Source organism: Kogia breviceps, chromosome 4 (assembly GCF_026419965.1).
Source record: "Kogia breviceps isolate mKogBre1 chromosome 4, mKogBre1 haplotype 1, whole genome shotgun sequence".
Classification (NCBI taxonomy): Eukaryota; Metazoa; Chordata; class Mammalia; order Artiodactyla; family Physeteridae; genus Kogia; species Kogia breviceps.
In genome coordinates, this window is record NC_081313.1 from 42,592,305 (window position 1) to 42,606,467 (window position 14,163).

Consider the following 14,163-nt stretch of genomic DNA (forward strand, 5'->3'; position numbering starts at 1 on the left):
AAAAAAACAGTCTTATTAAAAATTAGACGATAATAGAAATAGATAAGACAATAGTGAACATATTGGTGTGTCTTCTGGTAGTTTTTAAACGTATGTTTAAAAAATAAACTTAGGGTGTTCCTAATAATTTTCTGTTCTTTTACACGTAACTTAATAGAATGGATAACTGCTTATTTAACAATCAGACCTAATTTTTAATGACTTTAAGATTGCCTATATGTATGTATTTTATTTCTCTATTTTGGGGGATTAAGGTTGTTCCTAATTTGGAGCTACTATAAATAAAATTAATTCTTGCTGTAATGAACAGCTTGCTATATAAAATTTTTCTTTTATGTTTTAAGTATTTTCTTAGAGTAGATTTTTATAAATTTAATGTTAAAGAATATAGACTTATTTTAAAGCTTGCCTTCTACCAGCAGTATATGAGAATGCCAATTTCACTATACACTTTGCTAGTATTTGGTATTGTATTAGTTATCTGTTGCTGCGTACCTTAAAACCTAGTTGCTCAAAACAATAAACATTATGTTACAGTTTCTGAGGGTTAGGAATTGGGGAACAGTTTAACTGGGTGTTTCTGACTTGGGATGACTTACGAGGTTGCAGACAAGATGTCAGCTACGATTGCAGTCATCTAAAGGTTTGACTGGATCTCTGTAAGGATGCTTGATTGTCCTTAGGAAATGACAACTGGCTTCCCTTAGATTGAGTGGTCAATGAGAAAGAGCAAGGAAGAGGTTGCTGTGACTTTTATAAAACAGTTGCAGTCACTTTGGCCATATTCTGTTTGTTACTAAGCAAGTCAGTAAGTCTAGCCCATACTCAAGACTGGCTATATAATTTGCTAGAACTAGTGCAAAATGAAAACGCAGGGTCCTTTGTTAAAAAAAATTATGAATTTTAAGCAGCAAATATAGAGCATTAAACCAAGCACAGGGCTCTTCTAAGCTTGGGACCCTGTATGACTGCACAGGTTGTACACTTATGAAGCCAGCCTTGTACACACCTATGGGGGAGCGGAGTTAGGATCCATATTTAAAGGAAGGAGTATTGAAGAATTTGTGTACATATTTTATTTTATTTTTTATTTATTTCTTTTTTAAAAATTTTATTTCACTTTATTTCTTTTTTTAAAACATCTTTATTAGAGTATAACTGTTTTACAATGGTGTGTTAGTTTCTGCTTTACAGCAAAGTGGATCAGTTATACATATACATATGTTCCCATATCTCTTCCCTCTTGCATCTCCCTCCCTCCCACCCTCCCTATCCCACTCCTCTAGGTGGTCACAAAGCACCGAGCTGATCTCCCTGTGCTATGCTGCTGCTTCCCACTAGCTATTTTACATTTGGTAGTGTATATATGTCCATGCCACTCTCTTACTTCATCACAGCTTACCCTTCCCCCTCCCCATATCCTCAAGTCCATGCTCTAGTAGGTCTGTGTTTTATTCCCGTCCTACCCCAGATCTCTTCATGACATTTTTTTTCTTAGATTCCATATATATGTGTTAGCATATGGTATTTGATTTGTTTGTCTCCTTCTGACTTACTTCACTCTGTATGACAGACTTTAGGTCTATCCACCTCATTACAAATAACTCAGTTTCATTTCTTTTTATGGCTGAGTAATATTCCATTGTATATATGTGCCACATCTTCTTTATCCATTCATCTGTTGATGGACACTTAGGTTGCTTCCACGTCCTGGCTATTGTAAATAGAGCTGCAATGAACATTTTGGTACATGACTCTTTTTGAATTATGGTTTTCTCAGGGTATATGCCCAGTAGTGGCATTGCGGGGTCGTATGGTAGTTCTATTTGTAGTTTTTTAAGGAACCTCCATACTGTTCTCCATAGTGGCTGTATCAATTTACATTCCCACCAGCAGTGCAAGAGTGTTCCCTTTTCTTCACACCCTCTCCAGCATTTATTGTTTCTAGATTTTTTGATGATGGCCATTCTGACTGGTGTGAGATGATATCTCATTGTAGTTTTGATTTGCATTTCTCTAATGATTAACGATGTTGAGCATTCTTTCATGTGTTTGTTGGCTGTGTACATATTTTAAAACCACCACAGGTATTTTCTTTTTTTTTTCATTTATTTGGTTATTGAGAGGTTGAACGCTTTATACATTTTCTTTTGTGAATTATGCGTTTGTTATCTACCAGTTTATCTATTGGGATATTAGTGTTTTTCTTCACAATTTTTTAGAGTTTTCTCTGTATAGAAGCTTCACCTTTTATTTTGTATAAATCAGTTTATTTAAAATGAGAGTAGAAAAAATTAAAATTATTAAAATCCCTTTATGTCAAGCTTGACAGATCTTTTGGAAAAACTAGGTGTACATTGCTTATACCGGTGTTTATTTCTTGCTGATCCCCATGTACTATGTTGCTCTTCAGTCTTTTATTTTTACTTTTTTTTAAAAAGCTTTTCCAGTACTTTTTTTTTTTTTTTTTTTTTTTTTTTGTGGTACGCAGGCCTCTCACTGTTGTGGCCTCTCCCGTTGTGGAGCACAGGCTCTGGACGCGCAGGCTCAGAGGCCATGGCTCAGAGGCCCAGCCGCTCCGCGGCATGTGGGACCTTCCCAGACCGGGGCACGAACCCGTGTCCCCTGCATCGGCAGGCAGACTCTCAACCACTGCACCACCAGGGAAGCCCTCCAGTACATTTTTAAAATTTTTTAATTTATTTTATGTTTGGCTGTGTTGGGTCTTCATTGCTGCACGCAGGCTTTCTCTAGTTGTGGCGAGCGGGGACTACTCTTTGTTGTGGTGTGTGGGCTTATCGCGGTGGCTTCTCTTTTTGCGGAGCACGGGCTCCAGGCGCGCAGGCTCCAGTAGTTGTGGTGCGCGGTCCCTAGAGCGCAGGCTCAGTAGTTTGTGCCACATGGGCTTCGTTGCTTTGTGGCCTGTGGGATCTTCCTGGACCAGGGCTGAAACCCGTGTTGCCTGCATTGGTAGGCAGATTCTTAACCACTGCGCCACCAGGGAAGTCTCAACTTCAGGCTTTTAAATCAAGTAAAAGATAAGTTTTCTTTTTTAAAAAACGAAAGCATGTGTATGATAAATTCAGATAATTATGCACAAAATGAATATTAGTACATGATATTTGTTGGAACATTTTTGTGGCAACAAACTGAAAAGTATCAATGTTTATCTTTAATTCTCCTCTTCAGAGTTTACACACTATTAACAGTTTCTGTGAATTATTGTAGAAATAGCTGGTGCACATGTATGCACTTTAATTCTCTCAGCAAATGGTGGCATACTAAGCTTGTTGTCACCCTGTTTTTTAAAAATGGTGTATGTTGGAGCTAATGCTTACTCTAGAACTGTACTCCTTTTTATGAATGCACAGTATTCCTTTGTATAGGTGGGCTATAATTTTAAGTCTTCTATTGTTAGACAATTAGATAGGTTTCAGTCTTTTGCTACTAAAAATAATGTTAGTAGTGAACATTATTTTACAGTCATCTTTGCCCATATGTGGGGACATATCTGAAGGGAAAATTCCTAGATGTGAATTTATTGGGAAAAAGATATGTTTTAAAATTTTAATAGAGACTAAAATTGTGAAAGGTGTTATATCAGTTTATCCTCCCGAGTGCCAGTTTCCCTACGCCCTGGATAACATGGTATTATCACACTTGAGGGAAAATGTTGTTAGTCTTCATTTATTTTGCTTTTAAAAGTAATGTTGAACTTAAAGTGTTTAAAAACCTTTGTATTTTTTGTGAACCATTTTTTCATGTTTTTGGCTTATTGTGTGAGTGCTGGTCATGTTTATCATTGTTTTTGAAGAGCCCTTTCTCAGACAGGTTGCAAATATTTTTTTCCCACAGCTTTTCAGCTTTCTGGGAAGAATTTAATTTTTTTAAAAGATTGTTGAATGTATTAGCTGTTCCTTTATGGATTTCATTTTACATGTTGTTACAAACAAATGGCTAATTTTCAAGTAACTAGAAAGTGACATTTACTTTTATTGTTAATAGGACTTGTGTAAGAGCTGTTGTTATATACGGGGGAACCCAGTTGGGGCATTCCATTCGACAAATAGTACAAGGCTGTAATATATTATGTGCTACTCCTGGGAGACTGATGGATATCATAGGTAAAGAAAAGGTAGGCTCTAGAGGGATAACAAAGTTGTGGTATTGATTAATAATTCTTTTTGTTTGGGGAAGAGAGATTGGTATAAAGATACATACATTTATTACAACACCATTTATATATTAGGCCCCCATCAGATGCTTTGAATGCATTCTCATATAAGTCTTAAAACAATGAAAATAGGAGGTAAATAGTATTTTCCATTTTATACTTAGGAAAATAAACAGTGAGATTTTGTAATTTATTTTAAACCTCTCAGTTAGCTCTAGTAGGTGATAGAGCTAGGGTTAGAATCTGGATCTGATTCCAGAATCCGTATCCTATACCCCACTACACTGGGAGAGAAATGCAATAAGTGCTTTTATCTAGTTTCATATATGTCTTGGTGAAATAAATTTTTTTTCCTGAAAGAAAGCCTTTGTGGCATCAGTAATTTTGTCTTCTGTTTTAGGTGTAGGAGTGATATTATCCAGGACTATTAATTTTCTGTCTTCAGAAAGAGATTTCAGGGCTATGTATTTCTTTTTGGTAGTCACATACCACAGTATTACATCTCTGTATCAATATTTTCACTTCACTTTCATGACCCTGATTTGCTTTATTAAGGCCCTTCTCTAAAGGGATTATTCAAAACATGCTCTTTCTGCGTAAAGGGACTTTTCTTAGGATACTTATTAAGAGTATCCAGAGAAATCCACCTTGATTAAACATCTTCCCTGGGGTACCAAAATAACTTGTTTTCTTTTTGCAAATGTATGCTTCTGTTTTTAGCACTAAATATCCATGATAGGTAAGAAAAGTTTCCCTGTTGTTCCTGAGTGATTAGAGAATGGGGGATTTATTAAGGGTTTAAAGGAGTTAGAAATAAGTTTAGCAGTTATAAGACATTTGAATATGTCATGCTATTAAGAAATTTTATTTCTTACATTAAAGAGTCTGACTTTACCAGATAATATAGTCTACATCTGTGCTGTCCAATACAGTAGTCACTAGCTACATGTGGCTATTTAAATTTCAAAGTGCTATAAAATTAAAAATTCATTTCTTCAGGCACACTAGCCACATTTCAAGTACTTATTAGCTGCATGTGGCTACTGGCTAACAGTGAAGATATAGAATTTTTAAGTAATTACAGAAAGGTGTGTTGTGTAGTACTGATCTAGATGTTTTGGTTTCTTTCTTATAAAATGTTTTATAACATAAGACAAAATTGAGAACTGAAATAAACACAGATAGTATTACCTAATCATAACAGTTCTCTTCGTTTTATGCATTTATTTCTAATCTTCATCCTTAAGAATATATTAATAGTTGGAGTTGTAGAGAATATTTTAGTTTAATACATTAACTAGTATGCATTCTCTGCCCTCACCCTTGAAAATATCCTTATAAAGATTGGTCTCAGACAAGTCAAATACATAGTTTTGGATGAAGCTGATCGCATGCTGGATATGGGTTTTGGACCAGAAATGAAGAAGTTAATTTCCTGCCCAGGAATGCCATCAAAGGAACAGCGTCAGACCCTTATGTTTAGTGCAACTTTTCCAGAAGAAATTCAAAGGTAAATTTTTTCTTCTTAAAAGTAGTTGCTATGTACTTGATGCTTTTATAGCAGGAGAAATATGTGAATATCTTATTTTTGAGAGATTTACTTCATTTAATCCTAGATTTAAGATTGTAGCGTAGGTAGTTTAGACGTATTTCCAGGAAGTTTACCATATTTTTCATTGTTTCTTACCTTAATTCCTGGCTTTACATTAGCATCACATTTTATTAAAGTGTGTGTGTGTGTGTGTGTGAGAGAGAGAGAGAGAGAGAGAGAGAGAACATGAGTGCAGCACCTAGCTAGGATTTAATAAGTGCTTACTAAATGAAATAATTTTTATTGTTGTGCCTTCTCCTCAAACCAAATAATAGAGCTTGGGGGAATTGTGCTTGTGTTGGAAAATTTATATACCAATTGCCACAGATTTTGTTTGTTTGTTTGTTTCCTGGTGCATATAAAAGTTATGTTTACACAATACTTTATTAAGTGTGTGACAGCACACCTTTTTATGTTTAATAAAACAATGTATATACCTTAATTTAAAAATACCTTATTGCTAAAAAAATGTTATAATCATCTGAGCCCTAAGCGAATCTCAACATTTTGCTGAAGGGTCTTGCCCCTATGTTGATGGCTGATGATGGATCAGGGTGGTGGTTACTGAAGGATGGGGTGTCTGTAGAAATTTCTTAAAATAAGACAACAATGAAGTTTGTGCATCAGTTGACTCTTCCTTTCATGAATGATTTCTCTGTAGCACACAGTGCTATATCATAGCGTTTTACCCACAGTAGAATTTCTTTCAAAATGGGAGTCAATTCTCTCAAACCCTGCCATTGCTTTATCAATTGAGGTTACGTCATATTCTAAATTCTTCATTGTCATTTCAACAATCTTCACAGCTTCTTCAACATGAGTAGATTTCATCTGAAGAAAACTCTTTCTTTGCACGTCCTTAAGAAGCAACGTATCTGTTAACGTTTGATCATAACATTGCACAAATTCAGTCGCATTTTCAGGCTCCACTTCTAATTCCAGTTCTCTTGCTATTACCACCACATTTGCAGTTACTACCTCCACTGAAGTCTTGGACCTCTCAAAGTCATCCATGAGGGTTGGAATCAACATCTTCCAGACTCCTGTTAATGTCGATATTTTGACCTGTGCCCATGAATCATTAATGCTTTTAATGGCAACTAGAATGGTGAATCCTTTCCAGAGGATTTCAGTTGACTTTGCCCAGATCCATCAGAGGAATCAATATAAATGACAGCTATACCTTTACAAAATATATTTCTTAAATAATAAAACTTGAAAGTCAAAATAACTTCTCTATCCATGGGCTGCAGAATAGATGTTGTGTTAGCAAGCATGAGAACAACATTTATCTTGTGTCTCTCCATCAGGGCTCTTGGGTGATCAGGTGCATTGTCAGTGAGCAATGATATTTTGTTGTTGTTGTTGTTGTTGTTATATTCCCCTGAGGTATTACATTTTTTTTTTATTTTTTAACATCTTTATTGGAGTATAATTGTTTTACAATGGTTTGTTAGTTTCTGCTTTACAACAAAGTGAATCAGTTATACATATACATATGTTACCATATCTCTTCCCTCGTGCATCACCTTCCCTCCCACCCTCCCTATCCCAACCCTCTAGGTGGTCACAAACCACCTAGCTGATCTCCCTGTGCCATGCAGCTGCTTCCCACTAGCTATCCACCCTACTTTTGGTAGTGTATATATGTCCATGCCACTCTCTCACTTCGTCACAGTTTACCCTTCACCCTCCGCATATCCTCAAGTCCATGCTTTAGTAGGTCTGTTTTATTCCCGTCCTACCCATAGTCACTAAATGACATTTTTTTCCTTAGATTCCATATATATGTGTTAGCATACAGTATTTGTTTTTCTCTTTCTGACTTACTTCGCTCTGTATGACAGACTCCAGGTCCATCCACCTCACTACAAATAACTCAGTTTCATTTCCTTTTATGGCTGAGTAATATTCCATTGTACATATGTGCCACATCTTCTTTATCCATTCATCTGTTGATGGACACTTAGGTTGCTTCCATGTCCTGGCTATTGTAAATAGAGCTGCAATGAACATTTTGGTACATGACTCTTTTTGAATTATGGTTTTCTCGGTATATGCCCAGTAGTGGCATTGTGGGGTCGTATGGTAGTTCTATTTGTAGTTTTTTAAGGAACCTCCATACTGTTCTCCATAGTGGCTGTATCAATTTACATTCCCACCAGCAGTGCAAGAGTGTTCCCTTTTCTCCACACCCTCTCCAGCATTTATTGTTTCTAGATTTTTTGATGATGGCCATTCTGACCAGTGTCAGATGATATCTCATTGTAGTTTAGATTTGCATTTCTGTAATGATTAATGATGTTTAGAATTCTTTCATGTGTTTGTTGGCAATCTGTATATCTTCTTTGGAGAAATGTCTCTTTAGGTCTTCTGCCCATTTTTGGATTGGGTTGTTTGTTTTTTTGTTATTGAGCTGCATGAGTTGCTTAGAAAATTTGGAGATTAATCCTTTGTCCGTTGCTTCATTTGCAACTATTTTCTCCCATTCTGAGGGTTGTCTTTTGGTCTTGCTTATGGTATCCTTTGCTGTGCAAAAGCTTTTAAGTTTCATTAGGTCCCATTTGTTTATTTTTGTTCTTATTTCCATTTCTCTAGGAGGTGGGTCAAAAAGGATCTTGCTGTGATTTATGTCATAGAGTGTTCTGCCTATGTTTTCCTCTAAGAGTTTGATAGTGTCTGGCCTTACATTTAGGTCTTTAACCCATTTTGAGTTTGTTTTTGTGTGTGGTGTTAGGGAGTGTCCTAATTTCATACTTTTACATGTAGCTGTCCAGATTTTCCAGCACCACTTATTGAAGAGGCTGTCTTTTCTCCACTGTATATCCTTCCCTCCTTTATCAAAGATAAGGTGACCATATGTATGTGGGTTTATCTCTGGGCTTTCTATCCTGTTCCATTGATCTATACTTGTTTTTGTGCCAGTACCATACTGTCTTGATTACTGTAGCTTTGTAGTATAGTCTGAAGTCAGGGACCCTGATTTCTCTAGCTCCATCTTTCGTTCTCAAGATTGCTTTGGCTACTCGGGGTCTTTTGTGTTTCCATACAAATTGTGAAATTTTTTGTTCTAGTTCTGTAAAAAATACCAGTGGTAGTTTGATAGGGATTGCATTGAATCTGTAGATTGCTTTGGGTCGTATCATCATTTTCACAATGTTGATTCTTCCAATCCAAGAACATGGTATATCTCTCCATCTATTTGTATCTTCTTTAATTTCTTTCATCAGTGTCTTATAATTTTCTGCATACAGGTCTTTTGTCTCCTTAGGTAGGTTTTTTCCTAGATATTTTATTCTTTTTGTTGCAGTGGTAAATGAGAGTGTTTTCTTAATTTCACTCTCAGATTTTTCATCATTAGTGTATAAGAATGCCAGAGATATCAGTGCATTTTTTTGGATCCTGTAACTTTACCAGATTCATTGATTAGCTCTAGTAGTTTTCTGGTAGCATCCTTAGGATTCTCTATGTATAGTATCATGTCCTCTGCAAACAGTGACAGCTTTACTTCTTCTTTTCCTATTTGGATTCCTTTTATTTCTTTTTCTTCTCTGATTGCTGTGGCTAGAACTTCCAAAACTATGTTGAATAAGAGTGGTGAGAGTGGGCAACCTTGTCTTGTTCCTGATCTTAGTGGAAATGGTTTCAGTTTTTCACCATTGAGAACGATGCTGGCTGTGGGTTTGTCATATATGGCCTTTATTATGTTGAGGAAAGTTCCCTGTATGCCTACTTTCTGCAGGGTTTTTATCATAAATGAGTGTTGAATTTTGTCAAAAGCTTTCTCTGCATCTATTGAGATGATCATATGGTTTTTCTCCTTCAGTTTGTTGATATGGTGTATCACGTTGATTGATTTGCGTATATTGAAGAATCCTTGCATTCCTGGAATAAACCCCACTTGATCATGGTGTATGACCCTTTTAATGTGCTGCTGGATTCTGTTTGCTAATATTTTGTTGAGGATTTTTGCATCTATGTTCACCAGTGATATTGCACGGTAGTTTTCTTTCTTTGTGATGTCTTTGTCTGGTTTGGGTATCAGGGTGATGGTGGCCTCATAGAATGAGTTTGGAAGTTTTCCTCCCTCTGCTATATTTTGGAAGAGTTTGAGAAGGATAGGTGTTAGCTCTTCTCGAAATGTTTGATAGAATTCGCCTGTGAAGCCATCTGGTCCTGGGCTTTTGTTTGTTGGAAGATTTTTAATCACAGTTTCAGTTTCAGTGCTTGTGATTGGTCTGTTCATATTTTCTATTTCTTCCTGCTTCAGTATCAGCAGCTTGTGCATTTCTAAGAATTTGTCCATTTCTTCCAGGTTGTCCATTTTATTGGCATAGAGTTGCTTGTAGTAATCTCTAATAATCTTTTGTATTTCTATAGTGTCAGTTGTTACATCTCCTTTTTCATTTCTATTTCTATTGATTTGAGTCTTCTCCCTTTTTTTCTTGATGAATCTGGCTAATGGTTTATCAATTTTATTTATCTTCTCAAAGAACCAGACCAGCTTTTACTTTTATTGATCTTTGCTATTGTTTCCTTCATTTCTTTTTCATTTATTTCTGATCTGATCTTTATGATTTCTTTCCTTCTGCTAAATTTGGGTTATTTTTGTTCTTCTTTCTCTAATTGCTTTAAGTGCAAAGTTAGGTTGTTTATTCGAGATGTTTCCTGTTTCTTAAGGTAGGATTGTATTGCTATAAACTTGCCTCTTAGAACTGCTTTTGCTGTACCCCGTAAGTTTTGGGTCATGGTGTCTCCGTTGTCATTTGTTTCTAAGTACTTTTTGATTTCCTCTTTGATTTCTTCAGTTATCACTTCATTATTAAGTAGTGTATTGTTTAGCCTCCATGTGTTTGTATTTTGTACAGATCTTTTCCTGTAATTGATATGTAGTCTCAAAGCGTTGTGGTCGGAAAAGATACTTGATACGATTTCAATTTTCTTAAATTTGCCAAGAGTAGATTTGTGACCCCATATATGATCGATCCTGGAGAATGTTCCATAAGCACTTGAGAAAAATGTGTATTCTGTTGTTTTTGGATGGAATGTCCTATAAATATCAATTAAGTCCATCTTGTGTAATGTATCATTTAAAGCTTGTGTTTCCTTATTTATTTTCATTTTGGATGATCTGTCCATTGGTGAAAGGGGGGTGTTAAAGTCCCCTACTATGCTTGTGTTACTGTCGATTTCCCCTTTTAAGGCTGTTAGTATTTGCCTTATGTATTGAGGTGCTCCTATGTTGGGTGCATAAATATTTACAATTGTTATATCCTCTTCATGGATCGATCCCTTAATGAATATGTAGTTTCCTTCTTTGTCTCTTGTAATGGTTTTTATTTTAAAGTCTATTTTGTCTGATATGAGAATTGCTACTCCAGCTTTTTTCTGATTTCCATTTGCATGGAATATCTTTTTCTACGCTCTCACTTTCAGCCTGTATGTGTCCGTAGGTCTAAAGTGGATCTCTTGTAGACAGCATATATGTGGGTCTTGTTTTTGTATCCATTCAACCAGTCTATGTCTCTTGGTTGGAGCATTTAATCCAGTTACATTTAAGGTAGTTATTGATATGTATGTTCCCATTGCCATTTTCTAAATTGTTTTGGGTTTCTTATTGTAGGTCTTTTCCTTCTCTTGTGTTTCCTTCCTAGAGAAGTTCCTTTAGCATTTGTTGTAAAGCTGGTTTGGTGGTGCTGAATTCCCTTAGATTTTGCTTGTCTGTAACAGTTTTAATTTCTCCATCAAATCTGAATGAAATCCTTGCTGGGTAGAGTAATCCTGGTTGTAGGTTTTTCTCCTTCATCACTGTAAATATGTCCTGCCAATTGCTTCTGGATTGCAGAGTTTCTGCTGAAAGATCAGATGTTAACCTTATGGGGATTCCCTTGTGTGTTATTTGTTGTTTTTCCCTTGCTGCTTTTAATATGTTTTCTTTGTATTTAATTTTTGACAGTTTGATTATTATGTGTCTTGGCGTGTTTCTCCTTGGGTTTATCCTGTATGGGACTCTCTGTGCTTCCTGGACTTGATTGACTATTTCCTTTCCTATATTAGGGAAGTTTTCAACTATAATCTCTTCAAATATTTTCTCATTCCCTTTCTTTTTCTCTTCTTCTTCTGGAACCCCTATAATTCGAATGTTGGTGCATTTAATGTTTTCCCAGAGGTCTCTGAGACTGTCCTCAGTTCTTTTCATTCTTTTTTCTTTCTTCTGCTCTGCAGTAGTTATTTCCACTATTTTATCTTCCAGGTCACTTATCTGTCCTTCTGCCTCAGTTATTCTGCTATTGATCCCATCTAGAGTATTTTTCATTTCATTTATTGTGTTGCTCATCGTTGCTTGCTTCCTCTTTATTTCTTCTAGGTCCTTGTTGACTGTTTCTTGCAATTTGTCTATTCTATTTCCAAGATTTTGAGTCATCTTTACTATCATTCTGAATTCTTTTTCAGGTAGACTGCCTATTTCCTCTTCATTTGTTAGGTCTGGTGTGTTTTTATCTTGCTTCTTCATCTTCTGTGTGGTTTTCTGTCTTCTCATTTCGCTTATGTTACTGTGTTTGGGGTCTCCTTTTTGCAGGCTGCAGGTTCGTAGTTCCCATTGTTTTTGGTGGCTGTCCCCAGTGGCTAAGGTTGGTTCAGTGGGTTGAGCAGGTTTACTGGTTGCGGGGATTAGTGCCTCTGTTCTGGTGGATGAGGCTGGATCTTGTCTTTTTGGTGGGCAGGTCCACGTCTGGTGGTGTGTGGGGATGTTGGTAGCCTTATTATGATTTTAGGCAGCCTCTCTGCTAATGGATGGGCCTGTAGACCTGTCTTGCTCTTTGTTGGGGATAGGGTGTCCAGCATTGTTCGTTGCTGGTCCTTGAGTGAAGCTGGGTCTTGGTGTTGAGATGGAGATCTCTGGGAAATTTTTGCCATTTGATATTGCGTGGAGCTGGGAGGTCTCTTGTTGCCTAGTGTCTTGAGGTTGGTTCTCCCACCTCAGAGACACAGCCCTGGTGCCTGGCTGGGGCGCCAAGAGCCTTTAATCCACACGGCTCAAAATAAAAGGGAGAAAAAATAGAAAGGCAAGAAAAGGAAGGAGGAAAAGAAGGAAGGAAGGAGGGAGGGAAGAGGGAAGGAAGGATGGAAGAAATGAAGGAAGGAAGAAAGCAAGGAAGGAAGGAAGGTGGAGAGGAAGAAACGGAGGAAGAGAGGAAGGGAGGAAGGAAGGGAGGAAAGAATGGAGGAAGGTAGGAAGAAAGGAGGCAAGAAAGGAAGGAAGAAAGGAAGAAAGAAAGGGAGAAGACTAAAGTAGGATAAAGTATAGTTATTAAAATAAAAAATAATTTTTAAGAAGAAAAATTTCTATTAAAAAAAACAGAAAAAACGGGACAGTGTAACTCTAGGACAAATGGTGAAAGCAAAGCTATACAGACAAAATTTCACACAGCAGCACACACATACACACTCACAAAAAGAAGAAAAGGGGAAAACAATAGTATATCTTGCTCCCAACGTCCACCTCCTCAACTTGGGATGATTCGTTGTCTATTCAGGTTTTCCACAGCTGCAAGACACTTCAAGTTGATTGTGGAGCTTTAATCCACCGCTGCTGAGGCTGCTGGGAGAGACCTCCCCCTCTCCTCTTTGTTCACACAGCTCCTGGGGTTCAGCTTTGGACTTGTCCCCGCCTCTGTGTGTAGGTCGTCCGAGGGCGTCTGCCCTTCGCTCAGACAGGACGGGGTTAAAGAAGCAGTTAATTCGGGGGCTCTGGTTCACTCAGGCTAGGGGCAGGGCGTGGCACGGGTGTGGGGCGAGTCCGCGGCGGCAGAGGCCCATGTGATGCCGCACAGGCCCACAGCGCGCGCGGCGCCTTCCCCGTTGTCCCGGGGAAGCTGTCCCTGAATCCCGGGACCCCGGCAGTGTCGGGCTGCACGGGCTCCCAGGAGGGCCGGTGTGGAGAGTGACCTGCGCTCACACACAGGCCTCTTGGTGGCGGCCGCAGCAACCCTAGCGTCCCACACCCGTCTCCACTGTCTGTGCCGACAGCCGTGGCTCACGCCCGTTTCTGGAGCTCCTTTACGCAGTGCTCTTAATCCCCTCTCCTCAAGCCCGAGGAAGCAAAGAGGCAAGAAAAAGTCTCTTGTCTCTTTGGCAGCTCCGCGCCCGTTTCTGGGGCTTGTTTAAGCGGCACGCTTAATCCCCTCTCCTCATGCCCAGGAAGCAAAGAGGGAAGAAAAGGTCTCTTGCCTCTTCGGCAGCTCCAGACTTCAACCGGACTCCCTCCCAGCCAGCCGTGGCGAACTACACCTTCAGGCTGTTTTCACTCTGCCAACTCCAGACCTTTCCCTGGGATCTGACTGAAGCCCGAGCCTCAGCTCCCGGCCCCCGCCCGCTCCGGGGGCGGGGAGCAGAC

The 14,163-nt window shown here is 38.2% G+C and overlaps 1 protein-coding gene across 1 annotated transcript in view; it reads left to right on the forward strand.

Annotated features, from left to right (window-relative positions):
- Window positions 1-14,163, forward strand: part of DDX4 (DEAD-box helicase 4) — a 108,297-nt gene that overhangs the window by 74,321 nt on the left and 19,813 nt on the right. Inside the window, exons 16-17 of the mRNA XM_067030976.1 lie at window positions 4,006-4,135; window positions 5,518-5,684. Of these exons, the coding sequence (XP_066887077.1) occupies window positions 4,006-4,135; window positions 5,518-5,684 (297 nt within the window). The remainder of the gene's footprint in view (window positions 1-4,005; window positions 4,136-5,517; window positions 5,685-14,163) is intronic.